Genomic DNA, 18968 nt, shown 5'->3' on the forward strand with positions numbered 1-18968 from the left:
GTGTTCAGGCAACAAAAAAAAAAAGGGAAACGGAAAATGGAGACAAATGAAAATGAGGGCAAAATACCAGGTATGTGAAAACAGTAACAGCTGTTAATAACAGAAGCAGTCTGTGGGTACGGCAGGCTAACAGCAGGAAGGACTATTTCACTTCAAGTGGATGCATTAGCGGCCTACAGTTTCACTCTGACAACAGCATCTTAACAGACCAAGTAAACGGAAAAAAGATTAGGAAAAAATAGAAAGGCTGAGGCAGAATCCATTAGTTCTTATTTACAATCTCAAGTCATCACAATTGCAGCCTTCTCATTAAGAAAGAGTAATACAATAAACTACAAGACGTGCTACGATCAGAGCTGCAGATGAGGAAGAAGCTGTCTGAACTCACAGCATATGGGAGTCCCCGATACCCATGATTCTGTGCACTACCACAGCTGTGGTTGTTGTAGTTCTTCTCATTCACTGCAGGGCTTGCTTCAACTGACTCAGGGCTGAAAACACAAACAAACTTCGTCAAGTGAAACAAGTCAACACACACACAAACACACACACTAACACAGAATTTTATGGCTGGCTTTCCCACGGCTGATTAATTGTGGGACGTTGCCACTAGATGGCACCAGAGCTCTTCTTCATTCTGACTCTGCAGCCAGTCCACAGGTTGAAGGAAACCAGATGAAAGAGTGTTGCATCAAATCCCAGCAAGGGGGGGGGGGAGTCACCGTGGTAACCAGAGATAAGGAGGGGGCTGAGCCCGGGCCAGAACCAGTCTGGAACCAGTCTGGAACCTGGCCAGAACCAGTCTGGAACCAAGTCAGAACCAGTCTGGAACCAGGTCAGAACCAGTCTGGAACCTGGCCAGAACCAGTCTGGAACCTGGTCAGAACCAGTCTGGAACCTGGCCAGAACCAGTCTGGAACCTGGTCAGAACCAGTCTGGAACCTGGCCAGAACCAGTCTGCTAAACAAACTTAAGACAACTCACTCTATTCACTGTCCATTAAGAATTAGCAAACATAAGTAAACATTTTCTTGATTTGATTTATTCCACAATCAAACATGGAGCTTCTTTCAGCTTCTAAGCACCACAAATCTGGAACAAACTTTCAGAAAACTCCAAAGCAGCCTTTAAATCCAGGCTAAAAACCTATTTGTTTAGAGTTGCTTTTGAAGCATAATAAATGGAACCGGCCTTTATGATGCTCCTGGTTTCTCAATCGGTACCTGTAGCTATGTTTTAAAGGTGTTAAATAAATAAACAAAACACAAAAGTTATTTTCCTATTTTGTGTGCTATTTGCGTCAATAAATGTCAGTCGGTCAGGATCTAATTAGATCCAGTTAGGGTGTGCAGCAGAAATCTTTTCAGTATGTGGTTTCAATTAGGAAGGTTTTCAAGAGAAGAGTGGTGATGTGAATGCTGTGCCATGCATTCAAACTCAGAAATGTACCTAAAGAAGTAGTGAATGAATAGGTTTCATTATAACTTTTATCATTACCACAATATAGTACCGCAAAACACTGGAATGAAATATTTAAAATGAGAGATAATAATGAAAGCGCTTTGACTGGAAAGGAGTTGTTATGTGAATGTCGTCAATTTACCAGTGAAAAAAGTTGAAAGAGTAACAGACATCAGCTGGCGTCGACTTACTCTGATCCAGCAGCCATATCCGAGTAAGACGTTTCAGGTGTGGTGACTCCCAGAGTGATTACTATGCTCATGACGTCCAGCACAGCGACGCGTGGGAGTGGGGGTCGAGGGGGGAGGAGGGGGTGAGAAGGGGAAGAGGGGAGACAGGATGGGATGGGGGGAAAGGAGGATGAGAAGAGGATTCACGAGGTCCAACTTATAGCAACGGACCACTCCAGAAGGGGGGCGCCGTCGAGCCGCAGCCCACGGCTCACGGTCATGGGGGAGCTGAGGACGGAGGGCACAAAGGTTTGTTAAAGATTAGCAAATAGAAAATGGCTTCTGGCTCCTGCTGTATGTCTGTAACTATATCAACAATCAGCTGTGATTAGTACAGCCAACTATATCTTTCATAGACTCTCTTCCTGTGAACTAAATGCTTTTATGGTTCATGTCAGTTATGGTGTTGATCAAAACTCGATTTTTTTATGAAGTCTTTTTTTTTTACCTTTCACAAAGGCGTTCAATGTGCTGCTGCGGCTATTCGTTTTTTTATGTCAATTAAAACTGTCGTCCCAGCCACAGTTACCACACTAAAAGGCACGTGAATGTATTAGATACTCTTCAAAATAAAAGACTTGGTTGGATTTACAACTGACTGTAAACAGATAAAGTTTTAAATTTCTAAGAAGTCTACAACAATCCATACTTCCAGATTATGATTAGCAAAATCTCACTATCAAAAAGTAGAGTCCTTTCTTGCTGAAGTAAATTAAGCCAGATGTAAACAACTGAATGCTTCAATATGTTTTTAAAAAAGCCCTAAAAGTATTTATCAAACCTGCTGCTGTTAGCAAGAATGCTAGCATCAGCATGTTTATCTGATGACAAACATAGCGCCTTAGCAAATATCAGCATGTTAGATTAATTATAAGAATAATTTAAACCACAGTAAACAGGTTAAGAAAAGTTAAAATGCTATTGTTGGACAACAAGTAAAGTTTCAAATAAATGTCTTAAGCTATTAGTAACAAACAGACTGCTGTTTACGTAGCACCAGGGGCGCCGCCAGGAATCTTGGGCCCCGACAAAAAACGTTATTGCCCCCCTGACCTCCCAAACGCAGCTGCTGTTACAATGTTTTGAGTCTGACATATCAAAAGCGTCACAATACTAAAGGCTTGCCACTGCCTTTTGGTCCAAAACTGATAACTAGCACAATATTTACTGCTCATGAATTTAACATCCAACAGTCTACATACAGTATGCAAGTAGGTCTCTTACATTTTTTCTATTAGTTTCAACTTACTGAAATGTCTCTCCCCACAACCAACAGTCATAGGCAACATGCAAAATACACAAGAAACAATCCAGACTTCTCAAATGATGCTATGTAGTTGCATTTTATTCAAGCTGCAATACATAACTTTGGTAAAAAATGTTTTCTCCATATTTGTAAAAGCTGTCACCATGTCGTGACAGTTTGTTATGAGACAGATAATCTGTGAAAGCAATCAATCTCCTGCACCTCCTCCCTGAGCTGCTATTGTGCTAGCGAAAGTAATGCCACGTTCCGGCCAAAACAACCAATCAGAACCAGGTGGTGAAACAACATATCATTACAGAAAAAATGTTTATCTGCCATCACTGGTAGCTATGCTAACTAGCCTGAGCATTCACGACAGGCTATGCCAGCTGCAGCGAAGGGATGAGCAGCCACTTGAGATTGTGATTGACAGCACTAAAACTCTCCTGCCAGTGACTGGTTGTCTCTATATAGCACTGGGAGAAAGCAGAGGAAATAGATTTTTCACAGATTATCTCTCATACCATACTGATATGGTTCTTCAAGTTGCCATCCCTTCCTGCAACGGCTGTAGGTTGCGGTAAACCAACATTGTCACATTTAAGGTTGGATAGCTGGTGTTCCCACATATTTTATAGCCTAAAAGCTCCGACAAACGCCGGTTAGCGAGTTGCTAGCATGTAAACGAATGGCATTGGAGCTTAAAAAACAAAAACAGCCGAAAATCAAATCCATAGAATTAGAGAAAAGCAAAAGAAGAAAAAACTTAATCAAAACCAAGAAGCACTTGAGATATTCTACAAAACCTTCAATTCTAAACCTCTGGAGGAACTACCAACAATATATTCATCAATATATTGATGAATATATTCTGAACTCCACAGAAGAGTCTTCAGAAACATTAGATATCATGGGAAAAGAAATAAAAACACAAGCAGATTAACACCATGTAAATCTGCATGGTCAGATGGTTTACACAGCAGAATTTTATCAGGAATTCAAGGAGAGTTTATTCCAATCCTCTTACCTACATCAAGCTTATAAAAATGATCAACCACTGACCAGTTGGAAGGTAATAGAAAATCAGTCACAAGATAACTGCACCAGGTTGCAATGTTTGGTCTAATTATTGATGGAAAGCTTCAAATAAAACTTCTTTAGGATAGACTGCAGAGACAGATGATCCAGTAAAGACAATTCATTCTTTACCATTTCATAAATACTGTTCCCCAGTACTTGTATCAAGAAAATTCACAGGGCTCCATCAACTGTTTAGCATGCGCTGAGTCATGCTGACAATTAAGTTTTAAGATCAAACAAAGTGCAACAGTGTGTTTAAAATGACATGCTGACATGCGTACGGCAGGGAGGGCCCACTTTTAATGCATCCGACCGGAAAAAGGAGAGGTAGGATGTACAGAAAACATACTTGATCTTCTGGAGCTCCAGACATGCGCTGCAGTAAGGAAGAGAACCAGCAGGGGGCAATGTGTTCCAAGACAGCTGGAGGGATGAGTAATCACTTGGCTCTCGGCTGATGTGACTGTGTGCTGCTGAAACACTGACCCAAACTGTCTACAAGCCGCCTCTGCTGCAGCGTTCACACGCCAACACAGGGCCATAGGTGGCTGTCCTTCAGAGACATGCAGAGCCTTCCACCATGTCCCAACACCTGCTCCACTGCTCCACCGTCCCCTGCTCCACCCTAAGGCAAGGGACGGATGCTTCACCGTCGCCTTTATTTACTGGGGACGGTCCCCTGCTCTGATCTCCACCAGCTCCATTCTCCCCTGGAAATGTTGGCGCAGTGCTAGGCCAAGTTTTGACAAGAGAACAAGGTTCCCCAGCAGACAGACAGAGAGACGGACAGAAAAAGCGCTGCCGCCTGGAAGGCCAGCACAAGGATGCGTGCCCCCACAGATGCAAACATGGTTGAACTCGTGTCCCATCACCATGGCAACCGTAACAAGATTTGGCAGCAGAAATGTTTGCACATTGAAGCGTGGAAGTATGAAAAGCAGCAACCAACAACTGTTTTATAGATTTTTTTTTATTGTGACGACATGAGATGCATATAAATCCTGATGATGTATTTGCTCACACTAATAAGATCTCAGCTGACATTTTGTAATGTCGTCTTATTATAAGAACAACTTAGCCAAATTTGACATTCACATTATCAGTACTGCATGTATGGCTGCACAATATGTATTATGTAATTATTTGCCAAATGCAACACAAAGAACAGCTTGGATTGCAATAAATGTTGCCTAGTTATTCAGGTGCCATGCATTCAGCCTCTGGGTGTCTGTGGGTTACTGCTGACTCAGCCCTGTAGTAACCCGCTGCATGCTGGGTATTTGTGAAGACGAGGTCATTAGCCAGGAAAGGAAGTTCCTACTCCAAATATAGACGGCGGGGGGTTAGGAAGTAAATTCCACAGTGAGCAGAACGGCCAGCTCTTCATCTTCCCTCTCTCCAACAAACCTCCCAACTCCTGTACTTCCTTATTTACCTGAGTGGCCATGACAACCAGGCTCAGATTACCAGCAGCTTGACACCAAGACAAGTGGCCATTTTAGAGACAAAGCCAGGGAAGAGACACGCTGAGGGAACACCGCTCAGAAAAAAAAAGCATCACTAGCACATTTTGTGCTGGTGTAACTTAACATAATACACATCTGTAGCAATGGTCATCATTGGATCTCCTTCTTTCAAGAATTGTGCATCATGCTGTAATCACCTTTAGGCAGACGAAGCTGTGGTGGTAAAAAAAATATTGCATGCCTGTGAAGTACAACATGATCCCTTCTCACTCATATCTGCAGCTAGAAAGTCGAACACACCACAGGACTTAAGTTGGAGTTCCAAAGGCAAGGAAGAGATGACAGCAGACCCCTAAAGCCTGCTTTGAAAAGGGAGGATCTGAATCGAACACAGCCATCTCTATCCCATAATGACGGCACGCTGGTTGCGCTGAACCCTGGGCCTCTGGAGGGCGGAGGGGAAGATAGATCGACGGCTCCGTGCTCAAACAATCCTGACTAAAGTCTAAGAAGCACTTATGAAGATTGTAGATCGGACTAACTGAGACTCTGTGCATGATTACAAAAGGTCAATACAAATCAGAGAACCACTAGGGACATATTATTGCATGGAGCATTAGCCAGAAGGTGATGGTCCCAACAGAGCGGTCTAATGTAGTTGTGGGCTGGTGTCTGATTCTCTTCACAGGACATAACTGCTGCTGAACAGATATAGAAAATAGACCTGGGCAACAAAACAATAACCATATCCATCGTGATAGATATGGTTATTGAACAATATGTCCGGTTGAATGTTGATAAATTCACCAAACTCCGACCTAGAATCGCACCACATTCTACAGGATGTAAGCAGAGGGAACGCTTTAGTTGATCAACTTCTCAAGCCCAGCTAATCAGTGCTGTAAAGGGAGAGTTCAGATTCCAAGACTTCCCTAGAAATTCTGGACAGTAGCAGTAAATTTGGGTCATGGAGATCCAAATAGTTCCAAACAGCAGCAGTTCCAGGGTTGAATGTGGTTCGTTCTCTCTGCTTCAGCAGTTTCTCTGGAAAGTTGATGAAAATATTTTCTTGCTGACTGCTCTTTACCTCAATTTACCAACAGTGACATTTTAAGTGACCAGTTTTTGCTGATTCAAGATGTTTAGTTGTTAGTGTTATTTCAACTGCAGCTTGTTCATTGCAAGCAGGACAGGTTTAAACGATTTTATTTCAGTCTGTCTAATTCAGCGTTTTTCAATATCCATTGCAGCTTAAATTTTTAAAGTTGATCATTTTCTGATTTTTGTGGAAATTCCAGTTACTGAACTACCTCAACTATAAAATGTTTAGTCTTTCTAGTGGTGCATTTTTTAGTTCACTTTAGTAATTTTCTAGCTCAGTCTTTGGTTTTTTTAGTTCCACGTAATTTTACATAAATTGCATAGTACTTTAGATCAGTTTCAAGATATATATCTGTCATAGGAGGGGGCAGAGTGATTTTTTAAATAATTTTATGGGAACGATTTCAGTGAACTACTTATGCATGTTGAACACAAAGTATTACAAAGGTAACAAAATAAGAGCTGAATCAAGGCATTTGAACAAAATGAATTTAACAGCATAACCTTCACAAAGTTGATATTTACTGCAGGACTGTTAATTACATTAATATTATTACTGTCTCTTTCATGTCCAGAAACTTTGCAAGAAGACATTCCCTTGTTAAAACTTTCTTTTGTAAGAACTGCATTATTTTTTTCCTCTGTCTGACGTTCTTCTGCCACCATTCTTTGTCAGTCGTGGCAGCTGTCGTCGATTATTGATCTTTATTTGAATATCACTTGATCAAGCCTTTTCTAACATTCCACACAACAAAGTGAGTAATAAGTGAATGTGTGATTTGTGGCAATATATTGGTTTAGTATATTGATCAATAGTCAAAGCTTCAATATTGGTATTGAATCGGAAGAGAAAAAATTGTATTGGGACATTCCTACTGAAAACACTTGTTCTGTAGAGCAACATATCTGGAAAGATGGACAGGGCTTCATGAAAGAAATACACACCACCACTGTGTACGAGCTTAGATCCCACAATGCAACACGTGGCTGCAGGAAAGCATGTGCTTGGCAGCCATGTTGGATCAAGGTTGCATGCTCAAACGAACTCTGCTGTGTCCAAAGCAACACAAACCGCACTGAAGGAGGAAACAATGTAAACACACATTATGACCATTAATGGACTAACACATAAATAAACAGCATAAATTTAAAAAAAAAGGAACAACAAAGATGGTCTGATTCTGAGGTTGAATAAAAGCTACGTGATTTGAAATGACATTTCAAAGCAGGTCGCATTAGGGGCAGTTTGGTCATTGATCGCCTCTAGCGACTTTAGAGTGTGAGCTAGAAGTTACATATGAACCCCAGAAAAAACATAAAATGACATAAAAGGAGATGAGAGTATGATCAATGGTTTGAAGATTTGGTGTAGGAAGATTTTTGATTGCATCACAGAGTGGCATCGTGTACATCTGCCAAGAACAAAAAACAAACAACTCTAATTCATCAAAACGTGCTTCAGATCTAGATTTAAATCAAATCCCTAGCCGATGTGTTCAAGTAGATTCACAAAGCCAATGGAAACCAGCCTCTGTCCTTCATACTAACCTAACCACTGACTAAATGTGTTTACTAAGACGCTCCTGTTGTACAGCAGCTTCTCTCGCTCCTGTTTCGTAGCAACAGAACGTTTTTAGAATCGACCGTCTCTCCTTCTCTTCTGACCAATAACCGTCCAAGACAATGCTCGAGGTAAACAAGAAAGGAAAGGTGGTTAGAAAGTAGAAATGGTGATGCATCTTGGGGGAAAAAAAAGAAAAGCTAGACGTCCCTGAATGGTTGCCACGGGAGATTCAAGGATTTCTCAAACACGCATGAAGGAATCCGAGCAACACTCCAGATGTGTTCTAGTGAGGGAACAACAACAACAATGTTAAAGCTCAGTAAAGTCCCTTTTACATACTAGACCCCTTTAACTGGCATCTGATCGGTCCTTCATATTTAAAATTCCTCATTTTAAATATGAAGGACTTAACGAAAGCAACACTTGGAGACTCATCCAGTAAATATGTAATTTCTTTTATTAACGGCAAATGTTGGAAGAATTTTTATAGTTTACCATCATTTATTTGTTTTATCTTTATCTTATATTACCATCCATTTATTTACCTTTGTATTTAGTGTGCTTTAAGTGTTACGGAACTGTTTGCAGAGAACAGGAAGCTGTGAGAAGAGGCCTGCTGAGGAGTAAAAAGGAGGGTACCATGAACAGGTGTTCCAGAACTCCTTATCCAGAGGAACTGCAAACTGATATTCTTATCGTATGAAATATGTTTTGAAAGTTGTACAATTAAGTTCTGTGCATTTGAGTGTGCAGCTGTGCTTTGCTCTTCTCCCCTTTCGGACTGCACACCCGTTCCTAATATTAAGAAAAGCAGGTAGGGGGCCCAGCTGAAGCTCAGAGCACAGGCCGAGAATCTGGAACTGAGTTTCAGCTGTGCTCTCCCTGCAGGTAAAAGCTAAGATTCTGACTCCTGTCTGTCCTTCGTTTTCAGGTGTATGTTGAAATCGTAAATAATTTACCAACTGATTAGACACTTTCAGGTAATCATGAAGTTAACAGGTGACCAAGGAATGTCACAAACTGTGAATATGGAAGGAGGAGGAAATGAGCAATTATTTAATCGACAATTAAATATTCATCTCACGGCCAGAACACGTCAGTGTCCAAAGACTAAAGTCAAAACTGCCACAACTTTCACTTTCTATTCTGATCCCCGCTCCAGCTGCCCAACTCAACCAGCAGCAGTCCAGCTGGCTGCTAACCAACCTCGTCCTCGTTTCAAGCACCGATGTCTATGGCATGCCTCATCGTAGCTCCCGTCTGGATGGATATTCTGATTTCTGGAAGTAGTTAGAGAATGGCTGCAAGGTCTAAATCCAGGCCTGTCTTCATACAGTCAGCGAAAACCTTGCCAAGCAACGCATTCGTCGACATTAAGGATGCGTCCATGCTGCCAGCAGCGCTTAAGACGATATTATTAAAGCAATATCTAAGTTTCTTGTGAGACAGAAAGAACCAATGTTAATATAACGGCAGGTATTTCATGTCTTTCAGGTTCTAATTTAAGCTTGAAGGTCTAAAGTTCCTCTCCTGACAGTCTCAACACATTGGCAACAGCTACATTACAACACATGTTGCATATGCCAGTGCAATACTGAAAGGTGTTACTCACTGAGGCTTAAATAACACGGAAGCCTGGCAGCCATTTTGAGTCGCTGAAAGGTCAAATGTTCTGTCATGACCCCTCCAGACGGACTCTAAGCTCTGGTGCAGCAGCACTAAAGTTAAGGTCACCCAAATTTCAAACAGGTATCACATTAAACATGGCAGCTTGAACATAATGACAACATTGACTTGAACTGGAGTGGCTTTGTACTTTCATTTAAGATCCTTTTCTTTTTCAATCTTTAATTCTTGCCTTTCTGGGGGAAAATTGCTTTATTTTAGGACAACTGAACCTTCCTGCTTTGGATGCTGTGCAGTTTGACTGATTTTTCATACTTTGCTATGGAGAACGTTTTGAAGTTGTTAAACCGCAGATGTTTTATCTTCTACCTCAGTCATGGATTCATCCACTTCAACAAGTTTGCCTTCAATCAGATCAGGAGGTTCTGCTGCTCCCTGGGCCTCCCCCTCCCACCTTTCTGTCTCTAGAAGTTAAGTGAAGAGGCATCTGGAGAGACAGAACCGGAACAAGGCTGCAGGTCCAGATGGTGTCAGTCCTAAAGAGAAATTTCATCTCTGTGGGATTCTAAAACATCTCTACATCTTTATCTTGACCCGATGGAAAGTTTCATTGTTGTGGAGGACATCCTGCCTGGTTCTGGTACCAAAGAAAACACACTATTCAGTAGTCAACGACTATAGACGTGTTGCCCTGACATCACACATCACAAAGGTCCTGCAGTCTCCTCGTTTCAGTGGAGTTGGACGTGAAGATGCCATCATACTCCTAGATAAACCGGCCCACTGTCACCTGGACAAAGCAGGCAGCACTGTGAGGATCATGTTCTTTAATTCCTCAAGTACATTAAACACAATTCAGTCAAATATAGACACAAATATAAAGTCCACTAAAACAAATCTAGAACTAACAAACACAATGAATGGTCTTCTAGAAGTCAGTCCAATTTAAAAAAAGATTTAACTTTGGTCAGTAGATGCAGATGAAAAAAGCTGGATTTGACTCCAGAGTCAAATTGTTTATTAAATTTAAACTCCTGATAAGGTTTATGACTTATTTACTGAACTAGTAGGAATTGTCACCAAATGAAATACATCCAATATTTCATTCAGTATTTCATTTGGTGAGTATAAAAAAGTATAAAAAAGTTTTTACTCAGCCAGTGATCAACAGCTATTACCTAGTCTACAAAAGATAAGACCACATTAGTTCTTCCTGGCTGAAGAGACAAATTAATTTGTAAGTCATCTGAGTAACAGTGGCAGGACACTTTGTGCCCAGACATAAGTTCAACTAATGGCAGAATATAAAGGGAGTGGCACTCCACAACAAATTTATCTGTCAGATAGTAAGTGCAGTGCCACGAATACAAACAAAATGTTTCAAACGAGACGGGAGGACAGAATGGTCCACCATGTCAAAGGCCGCTGTAAGGTCCAAAAGAACCAGAATGACAGAACGCTTACCGTCAACAGACATGGTGTCGTTATGTATTTTCAACAAGGTGGTCTCTGTACTGTGTCTCAATCTGAAACCTGGCTGAAATTTTTCAAAAGTGTCATTTGATTCTAGGCTCGCAGCTCACAAATTTGACTTTCTCAAATTTTGGAACGAGAAGGTAAATGAGAAATATCTCAAATTTAATAAAACTGAAGAGTCAAACTGGGGCTTTTTAAGAAGAGTCCAACGAGAGCCAGAGCACTTATCGAGCAGGTGTGTGTGATATTCAAACACCCAAAGTTTGTTCACATAGATATATTATATGTCCTTACATCAGTCTCACTGTGCGTTCAGCGACACAGGTATTACAGCTTTATTATCAATTCAAAGGAACCAGGCTGGAAAACTGCAGGAAAGGTGAAAGTGTTTTAACACCTACACTTTTCCAAGTATGATGGTCAAACAGTCACATTTACAGTCACCATTTACTCACACAACTTAGGAGGAGGATGGCTCTGTGTCAGTCCACTTGTAGTGATTTTTGGATGGTTCAGGGTTCAAGTAAAGAAAAACATAACCAGATTGAAGGGGAAAAAAACTGTTCACTGCTATCTGTAATGCTGGTACAGAATGAGATCTGGACTTCAGCTTGAGGCAAAAGTTTTAATGACTTTTCCACTTTATCATTTTCATAGGAGGGAGATGGACATACTCAGAGAACTCCAGGTTCTCAGAGTACCTCAAATGCATATTGTACTGTTTTATTTGCCTTCTGAATCAAACATTTGTCGTGTTCAAGCTGCACACCAGCTTTCATACTGTGGTGTTTCCACAAGCTGAGACGCAGGGGCAGATATTGAAATTTGTTGTTTGAAGTAGGGGTGTAGCGACGCAATAATCTCAGGATACAATTCGATATTCTGGTCATGATACGATGTGCATCACAATATTTGGCAAACAGTACAATTCAATACAATACGAGGCACTTTTATGATTTTCTGAAAGATTTTAGAAGGACAGAGAGATTTTAGTGACATTTTGTGTTCCATAGACTTGGATTTAATTACCTGAAAACTGATTAAAAGCGCCAACTACAAAATGCCTGACAAAATGTTGGACAGAGTCTAACAGTCCACAGCTTGACAAAATGAGTCAAAGATCCAGTGACAAAATTTGTTTCTGTTATTTAATTCATGTGGATTTGAGATAAAACTCAAAGTTTCAACAGTGATCCAGGAGCTGAGTGAGGAGATTATCAGCCTCTTGTCTCGATATGCAAATGATTGCACTCATGTTTTTCTTTTGGACATACTGTGGCTGCATTTTGGACTAAAAAAAGCCTTTTGGACTATATGGAAGAGGCTATTCTACCTTGGCTCCCGGAGTTAGTTGTGGCTGTAAGCTGTTTACTACCAGCTGCTGGGGGAGCGGCTCTGCCTCACCCCATCGTGATCGACTCCTTGCAGCTGCGCAGCGCCGTCGTTCCCCTGCTCGGATCTCTGAGTAGCTGCCTCTCAGACGGCCAGGATCTCATCATGCTCTCAGCCGCTGATACTCTTTGTCAGTTGCTAATAAGAGTGATCGATCAGCCATCATCCTTATGACAATCCTCACTGGGCCCAGACTGCGGCTTTCCGCTCTTCGTTTTCCAGCTCAAAACAGAGCGCCACTGCATGCTGCATGTTCATTCTTCAGGTAATCCTTTATATGCAGAACAGAAACCACGAAACTAAAAACAAATTACAAAGTGATGGCACTCGTCACTCCGATATCCAAATTTTGCATCAATTTTGCAATCTCACTGCTTTTGTCACTACTCCGTTCGTTCCACTACTTCACGCCATCACAAGCCAGACATGTTGAAAAGACGGTGTAAGACTATGGATCCCTATAGTTCAACGTATCGATACTTGTGGATGAAAAAACAATACCTTATGTGTGTGGAAAAAAAGAAGAAAAAAATATCGATAAAAATCGATAAATATCGTAGAATTGATGTAATTATACAGCCTTAATTTGAAGGCGAGATTAATTTATTATTGAGCACATTTTCAGCGACAAAACAATTCTGAGCAATTTACGTGATTAAAAGGAAACTAAAACAAACAGGCAAAAAACAAACAAACAAATAAAACACTAAATTGCAGCAATTAAAGTGAGGTAAAATAATGACAAGTTAAAATCCAGACCACAGTTTATGGTGTTCCAGTCATCAATCAAAGGCAGATCTAAACTAATGGGTTTTAAATCTTGATTTGAAGGGGATTTATCACATAAAACCTATTTAATACTTAAATGCATTTAGTGTAGCGTCTCCAAGAGGCAGGAAAGTTGAATTTAGTGTCTACTTGTGCAGAATAAGCATCCTTATTTTCAGTTTGAGCCATTTTCTCTATTAATTATTGCATTTCTTTTTAACAATAACATCAGTATTTATGCAGAAAGTCATGGACTTCCAGCTAAGTAATTTCACAAATCCGCCATTTTAATTTCTCGCAGCAATTTTGGAGTCCAAGTTCAAAGATGCAGAAGCTGTTTGAAAATGTTTGTTTGGTTGGTGTATTAATCCACACTATAAAACTTTATTTATCCAACAATGTTCCCACATCAGTGGAGAAAATCCTCTTTTTTGTGTGTGAAGCACTTCAAGGACGACTGATTCATCAAACTCCGCCAGGATCAAGAGGGATTCACCGATAGATTTTTGCCCCGTTTACACGGCGCCGTGTAAAAACCGTAACGTTTTTGACTTTTTGAAAGCAGGTGTCAGGAGTGAAACCTTTCAGGAACTAACAACAAAAACAACAGCGGATAGCAATGCATTGTATGAACAACTTAACCTGCTCAACTGAACAACTCTTGATAAGGACTATCTCTGTGTTACACAGGCACTTGGTTCATGGGAGGCAGAGAAGGGTTAGTTCTAAATGAGATGGAAGCCAAGGGTCCAAACCACATTGTAATTTCAACAATATGCTAAAAATCGCAGCGCCGTACAGTGGCCTGGCATTGGAACCACAACGGATTAAAGGTGTTTTGGCAGTCTCGTTTACATGTGGACCTTTTCCCCAATCAACATCTGGAAATACCAGCAGTTGCCACTCATCTTGTGTAAACTTAGCCTATATCTCATTGACAACGGTTCCTTTTCTCGATGGAAATGACAGACACAGCAAAGCAGAAGCTGAAAAAAAAAATGCTACAATAACATCAGTATTTATAAACTTTATTTTAGACATGAATTTATTCTGTCAATGTGATAGCTGGGACGATGTTTTAGCTAGAAGCAGCAGTATGTTAGCTTTGTGTGCTAGCTTTTTGTTGCACTGAGTGTTATTACATAAACGTTTTTTGTCTTAGGGAACATGATCCAAATGCATTCATTGATGTTCTTGGTGCTAGGGTTAGTTAACTCGCCAACTATGTGTATCAGCATGCTTGTTTACTGCGGTAGCGTTTTCTAACTCCAAGTGAGTGAGGTTGGATGGACGAGTCTTTTATAGTTTGACATCTTTAAGTAAATTTGGAAATAAAAAGTTATCAAACTGCTATGAAAGTACAAAAAGTGGTGAAACGGGAGTTTGAAGGGTGGGCCATAAAGTGCCCAAATTTCATTTAAAGAGAAACTTTTTTTTGCCTCTGTTTTGATGTACCTCTGGTCAGCACATCAGAACAGAGGTAAAAAATGAAGGGCAGTCTCAAACCAAGAGGAATTCAGACTGACACGTTGCAGTTCCACTTTACTTATGCCTCTACTGAATGATTTAAATGTTAAAAGGAAGGATTTAAAAGCATAGTACATCCACTTTAGAGGAACTCTGTGTTTCGGTCATTTTGCAGTTTGCTAAATGTTTGTTCCAAGTCAGCAGAGCGTAAAAACTGAATGCTTCTGCTCCATGTTGGGTTCTGGTTCTGGGGATGCAGAGTAGACTGGAAGATCTGGAATGCTGATATAAGTCTTTCATTTATTTTGGTGCAAAGACAGTAAATTTGACAAGAACATTTAGTTTCTTCTAAGTCCTTTCACTCCAACAGGGAGCCAGTAGAAGGACTTTAGAACTGATTTAGGACAGACCTTGTTTTTTTAGGCAGACCCGTGAAGACACCGTTGCAATAATTACTACTACTAAAGATAAAAAAACAATACCTTCCTAGATGTTGGATTGTAGATTATAGTTCTCACTCTTAATCATTACTGCTTCAATTTATATCCAGTTGTAAAACAAAAATGTGGTCTTGCTGTTAGACATTAAATTAATTATTGTAATTATTGTAAATGTAGGTATGATGCTAATGGGAGACATCAGGCATGAATCTGAATATGTAGATTGAATCTATGGGTGGGCATTTATGTTTATCACTAACTGTCCCAAATGTTTTATAATAAGGACTTTGATTAATTGCTCTCATAATAAATTTAAATAAGTATTCTTAAGCCCCCCAAAACTGCTAGTATTTGCTAATCACTGCAAATACTAGCTTGTGTCCCAGCCTTTGTCAAAAGAAACTAGTGTATGCAACAGTGTTTATTCATACTTTAAAATCATCACCGGATGTAATGTCGCTTCACAAAAATTTATATTATTGATAGTACATGTTGCCAGTTACTTTATTAAAGTTACTTCTATTCCACAAATGTCAAGAGTTGAGAAATAACTTGAAGCCCAGCCTGAAACATAAACAGCCTGAAACTGGGAATTTCCCCCCGATATGCTTCTTCACATTAGGGGAATTTATACACTTTGGTAAAGAGGAGGACAGGCAGGTGAGGGGAGGAGAGGACGGTTATTTAGGAGCTTTGTTGTTTCTTTTCATCTTATCATTCTCGCTGCTCTCTCTTGTCTCTACTCGTTTGGTTTCCTGGGCTTCATCTCTTCCATACAACTCTGCTTAAAGCTGCAAGTATGCAACTTTGACAAAAAGATATTTTTTTACTCATGTATTTGTTGAATCTGTTATTATGTCAGTATGGAATGAGACGGATGATGTGGAAAAAATGAGCTCCTCTGCCTTCTCCCAGAGGCAGACGAGAAGGCAGCGCTACCGAGAATAACCAATCAGAGCCGAGAGGAGGATCTAAGTGCTGTCCTTCACATCTTCATGTGGCGATGCTCTCTCTCTTCACTTGTTATAAAAATGTGATATATGTTAAGTTAAAAGACTTAGCAGACATTGGACTCCAATATTTAGCTCCCTGAAATTGGGCCTCCATCTCTTTAAGAAACTCCATCAGGAAGACATCACAACATGGCTGCTCCACCCTTTAACAAAGTGTTTACCACCGCTGGACTGAGAAGTAGTTTCTGTAATGAGTTCAGAGGATGTGTTTGCTAATTGCTGCTGGCTAATCTTAAGGAGCGGCTCTGTGAGGATGAGGCTCTGAAGCTTAGAAACTGCAGCTCAGAGGAGAAGCTGCACCTCGAAGGTCCACCCAGGCAGTCTGCACGGCTCAATGGTTGCCATTAAAATGTTTCTCAAACATGCATGAAAGAATCAAGACAACACACCAAGTATGTTTTTGATGAGGTAATAAAAATTTTACATAACCTGAAGCTCAAAAGGTCAATTTAGTATAACATTGCCCCCCAAAATGAGCATTCGCAAAGCAACATTTATGAAGTTATTCTATTTCAAGCACAAACCACTCACCCACCCTGTGTGGACCAAGAATATGTCCACTCAGTTGGACAACCTTATCTGACACATAAAATAGTGTCCACGGTGCTAAAGCTAACAGAAAGTGACAGGAACATTGTCATAACAGAAAAATCAAAAGTAGCTGGGAAGATGTGGGTCAATCACAGCCAATATGATCATCATCACCATGATCATATTGGTGATCATGGTGATGATCACCAATATGAAGCCATACAGTATTTGAAGCCATACAGCAAGTCTATGGCTTCAAATACTGGTCTGCTTTTGAGTTTTGTGATGAAAATCCCAGACATAAATGTGACCATGAGATGGACACAATTTATCTGAAATCTGTTGGAAACTTGAGGAAACTTTGGTGGTTTTAGATAGACTGTGAGGAACCTGAGATCTCTGCATTGGCTGTACAATCTCCTGGGTTTCCGGGCCACTGGGGGGTCTAGCGCTCTCAAATGGCTGAGTTTTAAAGCAAACAACACACAAGTATTCCTACAGTAGAACAAGGGATTCGCTGAGTGATAGGCTGTAGAAGGCCACAGACTGTGGGTTTAGTGCACAATTTGTTTCTTTAGTCAGAAGCAGCAACACTTGTGTCAGCTGCAGCTATGGAGGAGGAGCAACGCTCTCTCTGTCAGAGAACCAGCTCTAGATCGACAACCTGACAGTCATAACATGGAAAACAAAGAGCCAGCTCCGTGGTCTTCGAGGGGGAAGCACAATTGAACGCACCATTTTCTGGAAATGGTTCCTGCTGTCAGAACACAGCTGAAATGATGAACAGGTCTTTAAAAAAAATAAATGAAAAAAATGCTGTAATTCTTGCTTTGCTCATGCGAAGACGTTGGGCACACAGGACTTCCTTCCTAAGAAGAAATGTGTTCCTACTAACTTTGAATGTTTGCACATTCCATCAATCTCCAAACTTTCAGAGGCCCACAGAAGGGTGTACATCTTGTACACAGGTCCGTCCCGACACACACACACACACACCCACACACACACACACACACACACACTTCTTGCCCAACCTTATTAGGACACTGCTCTGACTTCTATTTATTGTGAATAATTACACTATTTCTACGAATTACAAATACTCCCCAAAAAACCTAAATGTAACCCACATGTCATCAGCCCTAATCCAGATCTCAGGCACTGCTCTGCCTTGCTTCATTCAAATTAGCTTGCTGATCATATAAGAAGTGTCCAATGTGTTGATAAAAACAAGTACAGGCTGACAAAATGACTAAATGGGCAGAGAGGCTCAGGTCTGTTCAGAGAGAACGAGCTTTCTGAGATTTCCTGTTGTGGCTGGATGACTTCAGTAGACATCCAGCTGTAGAGGCTTGTCTGTAGCCCAAACTAACCACAATAAATACAGAGAAGAGTACATTTCCTTTGTCTCCGTCAGTGAACACAATGTTTATTCAAGATAACAAGAAGGTACAGGGGATGGGGGGGGCGTGTTAGAGAGGCTCATGTTACTGCTGGTTCCAAGTGGCCAGGTTGGAAAGCTTCAGCCTACCCAGTCTATTAAAAGATGTGAAACATATTCAGAGAATGCCAGCTCCAACCAATGACAACTCAGCTCCAGACACGCCAATCAGGTCCTCAACACACATCAAGATCAAACCAGATACTTGGCAAAGTCCCAACTCAACGCCCTGCCAGGGGAAGGTTGTCATTTTTCCACTTATGAAGTAAAAGCCAATGAGGACGACACCGTTCTGGGAGGCTTTGCATGTTATTCTTAATCTCGAATGGAAGGAAAACAACCACACAAGGAAGCAATGAGGGTGACTTAATGATTCAACTTGACATTGTCTTTTGATCCTGAAGCACCGACACAAATGTTTTCACAACGATAAGCTGAATATGACCTATTGAGTTAATGACAGAGCAAACAAAAATTAAACTGAGGCCAGATAGCCATGCTTCCAGTTTCAGACTAAACGATAACAGCGGCACGTTTGACGTGTACACCACTGAGGACGAGTAATACAAGCTTAGTAATCCAGTGAGGCCCTGGCACACAGGCCGCGGCTGGGTTGGACATTACATCACAAAAGATCCTCAACCAAAAGAAAAAGAACAAAAAGCC

General features: G+C 40.8%; 1 protein-coding gene across 1 annotated transcript in view; it reads right to left on the reverse strand.

Annotated features, from left to right (window-relative positions):
• Positions 1-18968, reverse strand: part of setd5 (SET domain containing 5) — a 35337-nt gene that overhangs the window by 13996 nt on the left and 2373 nt on the right. The window contains 2 exon segments of the mRNA XM_055026217.1: positions 389-491; positions 1653-1919. Coding sequence (XP_054882192.1) covers positions 389-491; positions 1653-1723 — 174 coding nt within the window. The 5' untranslated portion in view covers positions 1724-1919.

The sequence above is a fragment of the Poeciliopsis prolifica genome, unplaced genomic scaffold, assembly GCF_027474105.1.
Source record: "Poeciliopsis prolifica strain line A6 unplaced genomic scaffold, Auburn_PproV2 SCAFFOLD003, whole genome shotgun sequence".
Classification (NCBI taxonomy): domain Eukaryota; kingdom Metazoa; phylum Chordata; class Actinopteri; order Cyprinodontiformes; family Poeciliidae; genus Poeciliopsis; species Poeciliopsis prolifica.